Source organism: Piliocolobus tephrosceles, chromosome 5 (assembly GCF_002776525.5).
Source record: "Piliocolobus tephrosceles isolate RC106 chromosome 5, ASM277652v3, whole genome shotgun sequence".
Lineage (NCBI taxonomy): Eukaryota > Metazoa > Chordata > Mammalia > Primates > Cercopithecidae > Piliocolobus > Piliocolobus tephrosceles.
Genome location: NC_045438.1, coordinates 1,177,010 through 1,192,286, shown reverse-complemented (window position 1 = coordinate 1,192,286; position 15,277 = coordinate 1,177,010). Strand labels below are relative to the sequence as shown.

Below are 15,277 nucleotides of genomic sequence, written 5' to 3'. Positions count from 1 at the left end.
AAAGTAGCCGGGCGTGGTGGCAAATGCCTGTAATCCCAGGTACTCGGGAGGCTGAGGCAAGAGAATCACTTGAACCCACGAAGCGGAGGTTGCAGTGAGCTGAGATCTTGACATTGCACTCCAGCCTGGGGTCAAGAGTGAGACTTCGTCTCAAAAAAATAAATAAATAAATAAAAAGGCAAGAAATATTCAATCATATATGGAAAAAATTATCACTAATTTTTTAAAGTATTTTATTAGTGGTTATGAATTGTAATGTTGACATGAGGAATTCTTAAAATAGGCTATATTTCAGAATCATAGAATTTATTATATGACAATCTTATATCACATTAGCGTATATAATCACACTTAATCACACTAGTGTATATAAGACCATATAACAGAAAGAACGAGTATTTTACATCTCCTACAACTTTTTAGGTCAAAAATAAGCTTTTGGCTCATAATAAACAGTTACAAGGAATGCATTCATTAATTATAGAAGCACACGTAATTCTTGGTAATTTTCTCCATACAAGTAAATCTCCTTACAGAATGAATACTTTCTTATTTTATTTTATTTATTTTGTTTTATTTTGTGACAGGGTCTCGCTCTGTTACCTAGGCTCACAGCAGCGTTGACATTCTGGGCACAAGAGATCGTCCCACCTCAGCCTTCTGAGAGGCTGGGACTACAGGTACATGCCACTGCACCCAACTAATTTTCATATTTTTTGTAGAGACAGGGTTTTGCCATGTTGTCCAAGCTGGTCTTGAACTCCTGGTGTTAAGTGATCTGCCCACCTGGACTTCACAAAGTACAGGGGTTACAGGCATAAGGCACTGAGCCCAGCCCAGAGGAAATATTTTCTTGAAGTTACCACTTAAACATACTAGAGTTCCCTAATCAAAAAGTCACTGGTGAATTCTTCTGTAAAACAAAGAATGATACCCAATTCAATAAATATTACTGTAGTCCCTCTGTATCAAAAACAAACCAAGTGAGAAGGCCATAAAGGTGAGTCTCTGCATTAGACTGTTAAAATCATTATAATTGGTAGGTACTTTTAAAAAAAACAACAAAACACTCTATTTCTCACTGAAATGCCAGTAACTACACTCTAATTCTGAGGTCTCAACTCTAACTGCATATTAGACTTACATAGAAAGCTTTGTTTTAAAACCACCAGGGCCTCGCCTCTACCACTTCCCTCTGCCAAAACTCCCAGGAAATTTTGATTCATCTATGGTAGGGACTAAGCATCAGTATTTTTCTAAACAGCCCCCAGATGGTTCCAGTGCAGCAAAGGTTGAAAAAGCAATGCTGCTTTATAGGGAGCCAGTCTGCATGTAAAAATTTACACAACACATACACACATAACGAAAACAACGTACTGTTTTCTCTCTCCTCCCACCAGGCCTCAAATCCTTGCTGCCATTCCTAGAGAAAAGCGGGAGAGCTTGGATCTTTTAGAGGGTATACAGTTTACTGTAGAAAAAAAGAAGTTCCTGTGAAAAGCGGAGATAGTATTTTAGCTGTCCCATAAAACACATGCCTAGATACGGCTGTACTGCTTACGCTGTAGTTTCTCCCCAAATGACATTTTCCCTCACTTTATTATACCACCTGAAATTACATCAACTGTCTTAAAAACCAACTTCTTATAAAAATGTTAACAGCCCAGCAACGATTTCCCGTGAGTCTTTTTTTTTTTTTTTTTTTTGAGACGGAGTCTCTCTCCCTCTGTTGCCCAGGTTGGAGTGCAGTGGCACGATCTCGGCTTACTGTAACCTCCACCTCCCGGGGTCAAGCAATTCTCCTGCCTCAGTCTCCCAAGTAGCTGGGATTACCAGTGCCCACCACCACGTCCGGCTAATTTTTTTTTTTTTTTTTTTTTTTTTTGTATTTTCAGTAGAGACAGGGTTTCACCATGTTGGCCAGGCTGGTCTTGAACTCCTAACCTCAAGTGATTTACCTGCCTTGGCCTCTCAAAGTGCTGGGATTACAGGCGTGAGCCACCATGCCCAGCCTCCCCTATAAGTCTTTTAATTAGATTATTTTTCTTGCTAATTACAGGCCAATATCACTTGGATTTAGCGAATCAATGTTCTAATAGTAGAAGTGGAAAAAGGAATAATTCTGAAATAAACACTTTGGAAAGGAAGACACAACTAAGTGACTCTAGAACATTAGTGCTGAAGGAGAGTTAGGTCACTGAAAGAAAGAGAAATGGAAATATAAGCAGCTGAAATAACTGACCTTTTAAGATCCCTTCCAACTCTGAGACTGGAAAATTCTGTGGAGACACCAAAGTTAAGCACCTCCTCTTTTCCTTTCTCACATAAAAGAATTCCCTCCTCCTAAGACTCAGATCTCAGGCTAGTGCAACTAAGACATTATACATTTTACCCTATTATTCAGATTAAAAATGACTTTTAGGATTCTAAGTCAAGTCTTACCTTTAAGACTATAAACTAGCTATAATTGGAGCCCCTCTGGACTGTTTCTTAGGAGGCCACAAGTAAATCTCTTTAATAGTAACTATTAACTGTGCATGTCATTTAAAAAGCATTTATTTAACCTACCTAGTGAGCTGTTGAAGAGTAATACAGTATTACTAGAGTCATTAGACTTCTGAGAGGAACTACAATGACCCAATTTTAACTTGAAAAAATTTTTAAATTGATACAGATAAAGCAATAATTATAGGCAAATGTGTAGCTTTAAATGCTTCTAATAAAAAAGGAAAAAGAGCTGCATATTAATGAGCTAGTATTCAGTACCATAAGGTTAAAGGTTTCCTACATAGAAAAAATAAAGAGCAGAAATTAATAAAACAAAAAATAACATGTGTCTATATAACAGGAGGAGAAAAATTCAAAAGTTGGTCCATTGAAAAGGCTAAGAAAATAAACTTCTAGCATAACAGATGAAGAGCAAAAGTGGGAAGATACAAATAAAAACAAAAGGGAACATGACTACAGATACTGGAAATACTAAAAAGATGACAGGATATTCATGAAAACCTTTTTATAAATAAGTTTGAAAATCTAGATGAAATGGCCAAATTCCCAGAATATGATCCTAGCAAAAACCTACTCAGTAATTTACAGATGATTTAAACAATTCCATGTGAAATAAAAACCAGAAACGAAATCCCAAACATAATGCTTTATGTGGATGTGTGTGAGGTAAATTATCATTATATGAGCTTACAAAACCTTAATCACCCAACCTATATTTGAAAAAGTTCTAATTTTTCTGTACTCCACTATTTAATAAATCTGTAGCTAACCAATAAAAGCTAGTCTCTGGTAGCTCCAAAATAAATAACGTTATCATCTAATAACAGGTATTAGTAGTGAATTTAATGAGAAAATAAACAAGAAAATCATGGAAATACAAAAGAAAAAGAAACCGTATGTATAATCGGAAATACCAAAGAAATTAGAAACTCCATATTAATGAAGATTCCTTTCACATTTTTTAAAACTCAAATTGAGAAAGTAGTGAAAACTGTAAATACTCCCCCTATAAAACTGCAAGTAAACACAAACTTGTACACAGAATTTTAAAGAACTCAAAAATGCCCGGATGCACATATATGATATTGATAGGAGTTCCAGATAAGCAGAACTTCAGGGTACCCCAGGGTAACCAAGAGTCAGCAAAGGTAGTATAACTAGAAAAATTTCCAACGTCATCTCTGTCAGATCCAAATGAAATGCAAACACTGAGTTAAAAACACTAGTGATAATAATGAGTGGAGGCACCTGGAGGCAGACTAGTACATTCAGAGACTTAACTGAAATTATATGAACCAAAAGAAAAACGTAAGTCTCTCAAGATCTTCAAGATCTACCTCAAATGGCACCTCTCTCATTAAACCTCTTTTCCCTACTGCTCCCACACGCAGAGCACTCTGTCCCCGCTTCCCTGTCTCTTGTATTCTGACATGTATCACAGACGTTTAGTTATGTGGCTTTACCCTCCAGAGAAACTTCAGAAACTATTCCAGAGGCAACTAATGATCTCACTTCGGTGTTCCTTCTGCAGTGCTCAGGGTGAGTAATTCGTGTGGCCACTGAAAATATCAGCAAAGGAACAAAGATCGTTGGAACTCATCGCTTTTAAGTACTGTATAGTGACAGGAATCCCCTGAAATCGTGGAAGTATGCTTTCAAGGAGGATGAATAATTTATAATTAGTATTACTGCGCTGCCCGGGTGAGGCACGGGGTAATGGATTATTAGGATACAGTGGTTGTGGCCAAGGCGGGGGCCGAGCGCGCTGGCTCAGGCCTGTAATCCCAGCACTTTGGGAGGCCGAGACGGGCGGATCACTTGAGGTCGGGAGTTCGAGACCAGCCTGGCCCATATGGTGAAACCCCGTCTCTACTAAAAATACAAAAACTAGCCAGGCGCGGTGGCGGCCACCTGCAGTCCCAGCTACTTGGGAGGCACTCCAGCCTGGGCGACAAAGAGAGAATCCCCCTCAAAAAATATAGACAGAGAGAGGAGGAAGAAGCTTTAGGAAATAAGAATAAATGTTAAATAAATTCGACGTTTTGGCAAATAAGAGAAAAAGTAAACCTCCAGGTTGGGCACTATTTTAAAAACAATAAATAAAAATTAACATTGTTGACCCTTCTCTGGATCAATGGTTTGTAGGCTTAAGATATCAAAAGCAATTTTACTTGTGAAAATTTTCATCAGTTTCCTCCAGATGTAAAAGAATCTCTTCGGCACACTCCAGGGAAGGGGCACCCGTGATTTTCTCCTTCACGCTCTGGAACAACTGCCTCAGCATCGCCTGCAACATTGCCTGGTCCTCGCTGGAGAAACTGGCCATCCTGTTGGAATCAAACGCCCACTCTCATTACAGGTCCCAGCAAAACTCGCGCACTGCGCACGCGCACAACTACCCAGCCCCGGCTACGTGCGGCGTCGTTCCCAGGGAGACCGCGGCTAGCGCCTTGGGTGGGCCCTCAGCTGCCAGCGCGTCATTTCGGAAAACAAGTCACCTTACTTTGGAGAAGCAGGGATCCGCGAGGTCTCGTCTCTGCTACTCGTAGTTGCTAGCCTTCAGTACCAGCAGACCTCAGGCTTTCCCGGCTAACAAAAGAGACATCGGGAATGATCTGATGGGAGGAACCGACGACGGAACGTCAGCGGTGCGCGTGACGTCAGCTCGCTGACGTGGCTTCCTTGGTGGGCGGGAGTGGCACCAGGTGACCTGGGGGCGCTCAGAAAATGTTCGAGTGAGCCGCTCTCCGTCGCCGCCGCGTTGTAGGTGGGAGAGAAGAGAGTACGAAGAGAAAGTGATCAATAAAAGAAAGATAGTAGAAGTGAAACTGAAAGTAGCCTGACAAGGCTCAATTGAAGAGTAAATGGTATTGAAAAGTTGCAGTGTTGTTTTCCTCTAACGGCTAACACCTACTAAGCTCCTACGCCTCACCAAACACTTTCCTTACCAAGCACCTTGCTAGGAGCTATGAAGAAGATTCCCTCATTGAGTAACAGAGAAAAATAAATTAACGATTACAATACGGTGCAATTAAATGTCATGCTAGAAAATTTTAAAAATGTGCCAAGTCGGTGCTGTGGAGACCCAGAATTAGTTTCAACCTGATAGAGGAGTTGAGGAAAGAAGCAAAGAGCAAACTGGACATGCAAAGAATAGGGACCTCAGAGTGTAGGATATACTGGCACTTGAGGTAATTAGGGTTAGAAAGAGGAGGTGAGGAAGCTAAAGAAGTAAATTGGTCACATCTGGAAGGGTCTAATCTGTTGGCACGTTAAGGGATTCGAGATTTTCGTGCAAGTAGTAGGATGTAATGGGATTCCAGAGAGACACCATGTGATGGTATCATATATAAAGATCGTTCTGCAGGAAGCTGCAGTGGATATTCATAATATTTATATTTCTAATTCCATGTTTGTATGATATCTTATCTATATATATGGAATTAGATCCTATGTATAAATATTGTATCTATTTATATACATGGAATTAGATCCTAGACTCAGATACTTATCAAGAGCATTTTTCTGCATGAAATACCCAGAAGAACCATTGAAACCACTGAGAGTCATGTAAGAACCAGAACAATCCTTTTGTGTACGTGACTGTCCTGGGTGTATTTCAAGGTGTTTAAGTGTCCCTGTCTCACACTGCAGATGCCAGTAAGTGCCCTGAAGCCACCGTGATGACAAAATGTCCCCACATATTTCAAAAAAACCTTCTAAGGGAGAATAGAACTTGACAGATTAAGAGCTACTGTTCTAAATATTATACCTTATGAAGAAGGAAAACAAACTTAGAATATCTGAGATACAAGAAGGAAAGAGGTCAAAAAACAGAGGAGGGATGCTTTAAGGTAAAATTCTGTAAATATTGCCTACATAAAATAATGATTATAAATTATTCTAATTTGTGAAGATTAAAAATATAGTACCAAAATACTAGAAACAATCATTAGAAAGTAGGAAATAGCATAAGTTGAAATGTTCTGCAATCTTTGTATTTTTGTGTGTTTTTTTTTTTTTTCTTTTTTTTAGAGATAGGGTCTATGTTGCCCAATCTGGACTCAAATTCCTGAGCTCAAATGATCCCCCAACTTTAGACTCCCAAGTAGCTAGAACTGCAGATATGTACCACTGCATCCAGCATCTTGTATTTTTCTAAAGGGAGTTTAAGATGTTAAACCTGACTGAGTGAGCATGGCAAAATTTCAAATGTAACCACTTAAAAATTAGAAATAGAGGCCAGGAGTGGTGGCTCACGCCTGTAATCCCAGCACTTTGGGAGGCTGAGGCGGGCGGATCACGAGGTCAGGAGATCGAGACCATCCTGGCTGACACGGTGAAACTCCATCTCTACTAAAAAATACAAAAAATTAGCCGGGCGAGGTGGCAGGCGCCTGTAGTCCCAGCTACTCCGGAGGCTGAGGGAGGAGAATGGCATGAACCTGGGAGGCGGAGCTTGCAGTGAGCTGAGATCCGGCCACTGCACTCCAGCCTGGGCTACAGAGTGAGACTCCATCTCAAAAAAAAAAGAAAAGAAAAGAAGAAATAGAGAATTTTCATTTTAAAAAATGGGGAGAAAAGTTAAATAAGGAGAGAAAACAATGAATACATTTTTTTAAAAGAAAAAAAAAGCATTAGAAAAGTAGGAAAAATAAAAATATACAAAGAAACATTATGGAAAAAGCCCTAAACACTGATAAATTTAAATGAACTCAACACTCCACTTAAAAGCCAGAACTGCCAGATTGTATTTTAAAATGACCAACTCTATGCTATCAGAATCTAGAAAAGTAAGAATTTAAAAGAATCCTAGAAAAGTAAGAATTTAAAAGGTAGGAAAAGATAAAATAGGTGAATATTATCCAAAATAAAGCTGTTGAAGGTATACTCCTATCAGCAAAAATAAACTTAAAGATGTCAGAGATACAGAGTGTCACATCGTAATTTTTAAAATTAATTCAACAGGAAGACACAAAAATGTTGAACTTTTAATATTTTGAGAATTTTTAATCAGTAAACCAACTTCTTAATCTCTCCAAAATTTTCAATATTTTCCAGGGAATATTTCTGCACATGTTCTTATATATCCTTAAATAAGATGCACTCAACCTAGGAAGCTGAATTCCTAAGATATCTGTGGGACAACTCTGAAGTACCATCTCAGCTTCAGAGTTCCTCACATGATTGACTGGAGACTTTTTTGCAAGAGCATTACAGCTGAACTTCACCTTATACCTAATTCTTCCTCCCAGACTCTTCCCAGACCTTGTTCCCAAGAGTACACCCCAGTAAGCCTACTGCATATGAATCTCTGAGTTTTAATCTATTTCCGAGAGAATGCTATGTGGCTATGGAATCTGATTCAGTCAATCAGATACTATCCCATTATCCAACACATGGTGTTCTTATAATAATAACATGAGTTTCTGGTCATGTCATAGACTGCCAGGTCTTCCTTATCTCTGTTCTGTACACAGGGGATTCTTGTCAAAGAACTAATTTTTGTCCCAAAGAGATATGGCCACAGTAACCGTGTCAATGATCTAAATTTTTTTAATGTGTTTTCTTTACTTTTTTAAAAAGGCTGTGAGCATAGTAAGTACTTTGTACTCATGGATTTGCAGTGAGATAACACATGTAAAATACTAGCAAAGGCCTTGGATTTTGGAAAAGTGTTGAATAACTATTGAATGTTATCATCATTGCCCATTTCTACAACTTTGAATTGGATATTTGTATAGAACTTAGCCAGATGCAACTTTTATAAACTAATAAGAGAGTAAACTATTTCAAATCTTCCAAGTTTTGAAATTGGCTTTTTCTTCTCTAGGTAACAAATCAGAATGAAATTAGGGAGCTATAAATCTCTAACATCTCTACTTAAAGACTTATTTTAATTTTTGGGATCTCCCATTTTAAAATGACTTTTGCTTTTTCCTAGGGAGATATTTGATTGGAAAACCAAACACTTACTCATGAAAAATTTCTTCAAAAGTCTAACATAGAGTTTGGCCATTACCCAAAATACAGTTCTTGGCTTTGCAGGTTTTCTTGCATGTCTGGAAAAAGAATTTGAATTGGTATAAATAACTATGTTTCCTTATTTACAAGAAACATAACATTCATTATTTACAGGGATCACTTACTGATCTCTCCTAAATTGTTGGCCTAAGCAATTTTCCAAATAAGCCTCTTGAGCTAATGCCTTATCCTAATCCTGCTTTTAGTATGATGCCAGCAAGACAAGAATCTCACTGCTCTGAAATGAAAGCAAGGCTAAAATATATTCACTCTCATGTTTCCAGCATTGAATCCAACTTTAAAGATATTTGTTATGTGGTCTAGAAAGTTCTGTACATCAGGTATAACTGAACCTTGCTTCTTAAGACTTGATTTTAATACACTTTCCCCCTCCTTTGTTTTTATTAATTTGAGACCATATTCAGTCTAATTCAATCTACTCTCATGTCTAAACAAGTCTCTAAACTACATGTGCATTGTGTGTACATGTGAATTTCTTCTCTCACTTTAAGAAAAAATATAATATAAAAAACATATTTGTTCCTTAAAAGAGTTATAGGATGAATTAATTTATCACAAACAATTTTAGTAATAGAATTTTCAATAAAAATAGGATTTCTCTTGAATTCGTTACTAAATAAAAACTTGAATAGCCACTTACACGTATACAGTTACATCTTTAGGAAAGAACATTAAAATGTCTTATGTGCTGGGAAATTTTCCATATTGCTCTAAGAAAATAAAAGAACACAAAGTTGGAGAAAATGACTTTCATGCCAACATTCCTATGCATAAATCATGGAATTCAAATGTTTTCATTAACTGTTAAGTAATTTGTTGCAAAAAAAGGTAATAATTCGGTGTTGAAAACAGAATTTACTAAAAACAAAGAAAATAACTATTTAAGGAATACATATTAACAATTATATATATACACACACACACACATACATTTTCCTTCTTTCCATTACAAAACATTTTAAAAACTTTACAAAAGTATAGAGAATAAAGCGAACCTCTCAGATTCAAAAATTTTCAATATCTTGCCAATCTTATGAAAACTATTACCCCCCACCCCATTTGTTCTAAAATACATTAAACCTCAAACATCTCGTCATTTGATCTCTAAACACCTTAGCCTGCATCATTCATGGATCAGGCCTATTCCCCACATAACCACTTTATATATATATGATTTTCCTTCACTACTAACTACATTCAAAAGACTTCCTTTATAGTTTCAAATACAAGTTAACATCCAAATTTCCCTAATTGACCAGAAATGTGTTTTCACAGTTGGTTTATTTCAGTCAGCAGCCAAACAAATTCGCGTTTCATTTCATTGAGTCTGTTTCATCCTTTTCTCCCTCTTGTTCCCCCACTGACTCGTTGGAGCAGTCAGGTCATTGACTCTGCATCGCCCCGTGCCCTGAATTTGCAGACTGTGTCCTTGTGGTGTCATTTAACATGCTCCTCTAACCTTGAATTTCCTGTGGACTGCAGTTAAGACTAGAGGACTGCTGACTTCACAGAGATACAATCTGCGCAGTCATGGGGGGCCCTGCACTCAAAAGGGCTCTGTGCTAGGCTTAATGCTTTGCCAGGTCTGCCTTGAATCTTAATACTATTTATCTTTGAACTTGTGTTTTGGAAGGACTGCACAGCAGGAGCACAAAGCAGAGGAGAGGAGTTGATGACGCTGTGAGCACAGTATTCCAGTGCCCCTACGACGCGCAGGTTAGCGGAGCTCCAGACCAGTAACAGGTCATCGTGTATGTCTATAACTGAGTCTGCAGGGAGGCCACACTTCCTATGTAAGGTCTTGTTTCAAACACAGAAAGAAGGCAATGACCTTGTGAATAACACCACACGCCAGCGACCCCAGTCATACCTTTTCCTACTCCTTTTATTTTCCTGTATTAATCAGGCACTTATGCCAAAAATAATGGCATGGAAAGATAGGGAAAGACAGGAAAAGCCCTAGTTCCTTTCTTTCAGTTCTTCCTTGTTCACCAGTAAGCTGAAGGCAGTGTCAAGAAGGCAGTATCGTTGCCACTATCAAGAAGTGAAATAAAAATCTTTGATATAGTTTTGCACAGCATTTCTACTGTTCTGATAAGAACAAAATGTATATGCATGTATGAGCTGCAAAATGCGAATTGAGTAATTTCATTGTTTCTGTATAGGAATATAATACTCTTATATTTGTATTTAAAATTAACATTGCACAACAGGAAGAGGAACAGTAAAATTCAGCTAAAAATTTAGAATTAAAATTTTCTTTACTCAGAATGACTTTAAATAGCAAATAACAATGGTAAATTATTAGAACAAAGAGAAAGAAAATGTTTTGTATTTTAGTACCATTGAGAGTGGTTTTTCCTGTTTTGTGAACAAGCGACTCCATGTTTTCATTTTTCAATACCTCCCCGCAACCCTTCACAGATGAAGTTGCCGGCCCTGGCTCCAGAATTTGTGAGTGTGGGCTAAATCCCTGCATGCACCTGCACAGAGCCCAGCTCCCCTCCTCACTCACGTGCTTGTAGTCACTGTCCGTTTCTTTGTCTCTGGGTCCCAGCAGACCAGGAACACAGACCAGTCAGCCTGCTCAGTTCTCCACTGTGCTTCCTGCGTGCAGCACAATCTGTGCATGGAGAAGACTTGTAAGTGCCTGGGAATAAGTGAGTGAATGGAGATAGGGGCCTCGCAGGCATCCTGGAGAGGGAGGATGAGATGTGGACTAGGTTAGTGATGGATGGTGGTGATAAAGAAGGAGAATGAAGGCAAGATTCTTGTTTTATAATAGCTTGAGCTATTCCAAGTCTTATTCCTATAAACATATTATATATGCTACCTCATTAATTAATTGTTGTTAATAGAGTAACATACATCTTCAGACTTGAGCTCAAATTTCATAGCTCACTTATATCTTAGCTTAGGTTACAGTCTAAGCTGCTAGAAAAAAACAGGCAGAGAGTGGGGGGACCCAAAAATATAGTAGCCTCAGAAAGATAGCAGTTTACCCCTTATGTATGGATCCAGATCTAGTCAGTCCCAATCTGGTAGAGTGGCTTTGCCATCATCAACAAGGATTTTTCATCTTTGGATCCAGGATGGCTTCTCCAGTTCTCACCACTGCATCTGCTTCTTAGCCAGTGAAAAGATAAGCGGGCAAAGGCACCACCAAAAAGTGACATACGCTACTCCTGTTTAATCTCATTGGCCAGGACATACTTACGTGAACACGTGCAGCTGCAGAGGCTAAAAAGTGGGGTCTTTGCTTAAATAATAAAACTAGGATCTTCAGTGACTCAGAGGAGAAAGGCAGAATGGATATTGGTAGATAGCCGGCAGTCTCTGCCATATATACCTATGGTGATATTCTGGCTTTCCCCAAATTGTACGCATTATTATTTACTGGCTAGATCAGATATTATTCAGTACAGGAAACAGAAACCAGTCTAGATATTTTAAGAAGTACAGGGGCTAGACGCGGTGGCTCACGCCTGTAATCCCAGCACTTTGGGAGTCCAAGGAGGGTGGATCACGAGGTCAGGAGATCGAGACCATCCTGGCTAACACAGCGAAACCCCGTCTCTACTAAACACACACACACACACACACAAAGTTAGCCAGTGTGGTGGCGGGCGCCTGTAGTCCCTGCTACCTGGGAGACTGAGGCAGGAGAGTGGCATGAACCTGGGAGGTTGAGCTTGCAGTGAGCCGAGATCCCGTCACTGCATTCCAGCCTGGGCGTCCGAGTGCGACTCTGTCTCAAAAAACAAGAAAAAAAAAAAAAAAAGAAGTACAGGAATTTAGGAGTTTATAAAATTACTGGAAGGACCAAAGAAGAAGGCTCTAAACTGAGCCTCAAGAAATTATTCCCAGAGCACTACAGAACTGACCCTCTAGTAGCAACACTACTTCTGTGCTACTACAGAACCATGAAATGTATAAATAAATAGCAATAGCCAAATTCAGGGATAGGAGACTTGGGTCTGGAAGTTTCTGTGATCAGCACAAATCCCCATCAAATCCCATAGAGCTGTTTATCGGGTAGTGAAATATGGCCACCATCTCCACTGAAATTGCTTCCCAATACATAGGAAGCTGGAGATAAGTGTATGGAAGGATGCTACAGAAAATGTCACATTTCCATGACCATGTTTGCCAGCATATATACAACCAAGAAAAGGCATAAAACTTCTGCCTTCTCAATTGTGTAAGTGTGCTTAATTTGCAGAACCAAATTCACACACAGAACACTAGCTGCAAGGATGTCTGAAAATGTCATTGATAGTGCCACAGCCTTTACAGAACAAGAAAGCACAGTAGATGGAGGGTGGATTTGAAGATGAGATGGCCAGTCTACCATTCCCATGGTAGATAGCAACATATATTCTAGAAAATAACTGATCATCTAGGGACACAACTAAGTCAGAACTCAATTAAAACTCTCACAGATGAATGACTGGCTGAATTTTATTTTACTCATTCAACTAGCCAGATTCTGCTTATGAGTCCTAAGTTTTCAACTTTGACATTGATCTCGTATCATCTTACATAACTACCCATTTTTAAAAATATGTATTTTATATCCACATGCCAAACTCACCATTGCCAGCTACTGGTGATCATTTCTAAAATCAGTGTTATCTCCACTATTCCTAAGCCTCTTCCCGCTATCCACACTCTATCTACCAGTTCCCTAAGTAAAAGCAGCTCTGAAGTCATTCTTCATTGTTTCTTCTACTTCAACTCCCAAATCCAATCTATCACCAAGTGTTACTGATTCTGCTTCGCGAATCTGTCTCCAATCTGTATCTGTCTTCTAATCCTACTGCCGCTGTTTATATTTTATATATATATATATTATACTATATTACATATATGTTAGGATATACTAAACAAATAGTAAATTATATCATTTGTGGATTCTTTATAATATTTCTTATTTCAGCATTCTTATTTCATTATGGTGGCCAGTGTATAATTTCACATTGATAGGCATGATAATTTTTATTTTTATTTATTTATTTATTTATTTATTTTTTGAGATGGAGTCTCACTCTGTCACCCAGGCTGGAGTGCAGTGGTGCGATCTCAGCTCACTACAATGTCCGCCTTCCACGTTCAAGTGATTCTCCTGCCTCAACCTCCCGAGTAGCTGGGATTACAGGCACCTGCCACTGCTCTCGGTTAATTTTTTGTGTTTTTAGTAGAGACGAGATTTCACCATCTTGGCCAGGCTGGTCTTGAACTCCTGACCTTGTGATCCATCCACCTCGGCCTCCCAAAGTGCTGGGATTACAGGCATAAGCCACCGCGCCCAGCCATGTTAATTTTTTTAATAGCTTTTGGGGTACAGGTGGTTTTTGGTTACATAGATGAATTGTATAGTGGTGAAGTCATATTGATAGACGTGTTTATAACCAAGAAATGTTAAACTCATGAAATAAATAATAAGGCCAGCCAGTTCTTCTGTAAAGATATGATTCCTTCAATAAAAACATTTATTTCAATAAACACAGAATCCTATGAGAAAAAATAATGAAATTCACAACAAAAAAATGCATACATAAATTAGTACACAGCACTATCTATAGCTTTATATTGCCAGTAATAATAAAGAGCTATTACATATCTCTTTGCTTTTTTTGCATCTTTAAAGTGTTTCATTTGATAAGTTTTGACATATGTATACACATGTGAAACCAACGCTCAATGAAGATAACGAATGTACCCATCACCCCAAGTTTCCTGGAACCGTATTGTCATCTGTACTTCTCATTCCTCCCCACTCTTCCTTCACTGTCCCTTGTCAGCCACTCATCTGCTCTGTGCCACTATAGATCAGTTTGCATTTTCTAGCATTATATATAAGTGGAACATATGATAAGTACTATTTGTCTTTCTTCTTTCATTCAGCATAATTACTTTGAGATTCGTCCATGTTGTGGGTATATTAATAGTTCTTCCATATGTATGCTTTAGTAGTATTCCACTGTATTGATATGCCACAAACTGTTCATCCATTGACTTTTAATGGACATTTGGATTGTTTACGCGTTTGGCTATTAAAACTATTATATTTTTCTGAGACAATTTTTGGTATACTAAATACTACTGAATTAATTTAAACAACATTTAATCGGTGTGTTTATAGAGTATAACTGAAAGTTCAAACCAGAATAGTTATAAAGCAGTATCAATTCATGCCCACTTGACACTAGTAATAAATTTTAAGATTCATACCTTCCCTGACTAGCACAAGTATTAGTGTTGAATTGAGAAATGGGTTTAAAGAAGCTTTGTGTGGTTAATGCTCAAAAACAAATGGGTATCTAGATTACTAGAGACCAAGATTATACATTATATCAGAAGAATAAGACTTTATCCTGCAGATAATAGCACTACTGAAAATTTTTTAGCAAAGACAATGTAGTTGATAATCTTTTCTACTGTTCAGGATTCTACCCCATCACAAATTCTGGGAGAATATCCAATTAGGCCTTTCATTTCTAAAGCCACATTAGGAAGATTCTCCTTCTGCCAATCCCAGGCCAGCAGATACAGGCAAGTAATATTGCCCAAGTCAATCAGCTGCTACCACATGGAACTTTGTTTATAATCCAAGGGCTTATTATCTCACTACAGTAAAGGAGAAAACTTGCTATCTTCCCTTCTTACTGCTCCTGATCATATGTTACTACAGGCATTTTTTTTTAACCACACAAAGCACGCC

General features: G+C 38.3%; 1 protein-coding gene across 1 annotated transcript in view; it reads right to left on the bottom strand.

Moving 5' to 3' along the window:
* The window catches only part of TBC1D32 (TBC1 domain family member 32), a 213,391-nt gene extending 208,263 nt beyond the window's left edge, over nt 1–5,128 (bottom strand). Inside the window, exons 1-2 of the mRNA XM_026456419.1 lie at nt 5,012–5,128; nt 4,680–4,835 (exon numbers count right to left, since the gene is read on the bottom strand). Coding sequence (XP_026312204.1) covers nt 4,680–4,834 — 155 coding nt within the window. The 5' untranslated portion in view covers nt 4,835; nt 5,012–5,128. The remainder of the gene's footprint in view (nt 1–4,679; nt 4,836–5,011) is intronic.
* Nucleotides 5,129–15,277: the final 10,149 nt, after the last annotated feature.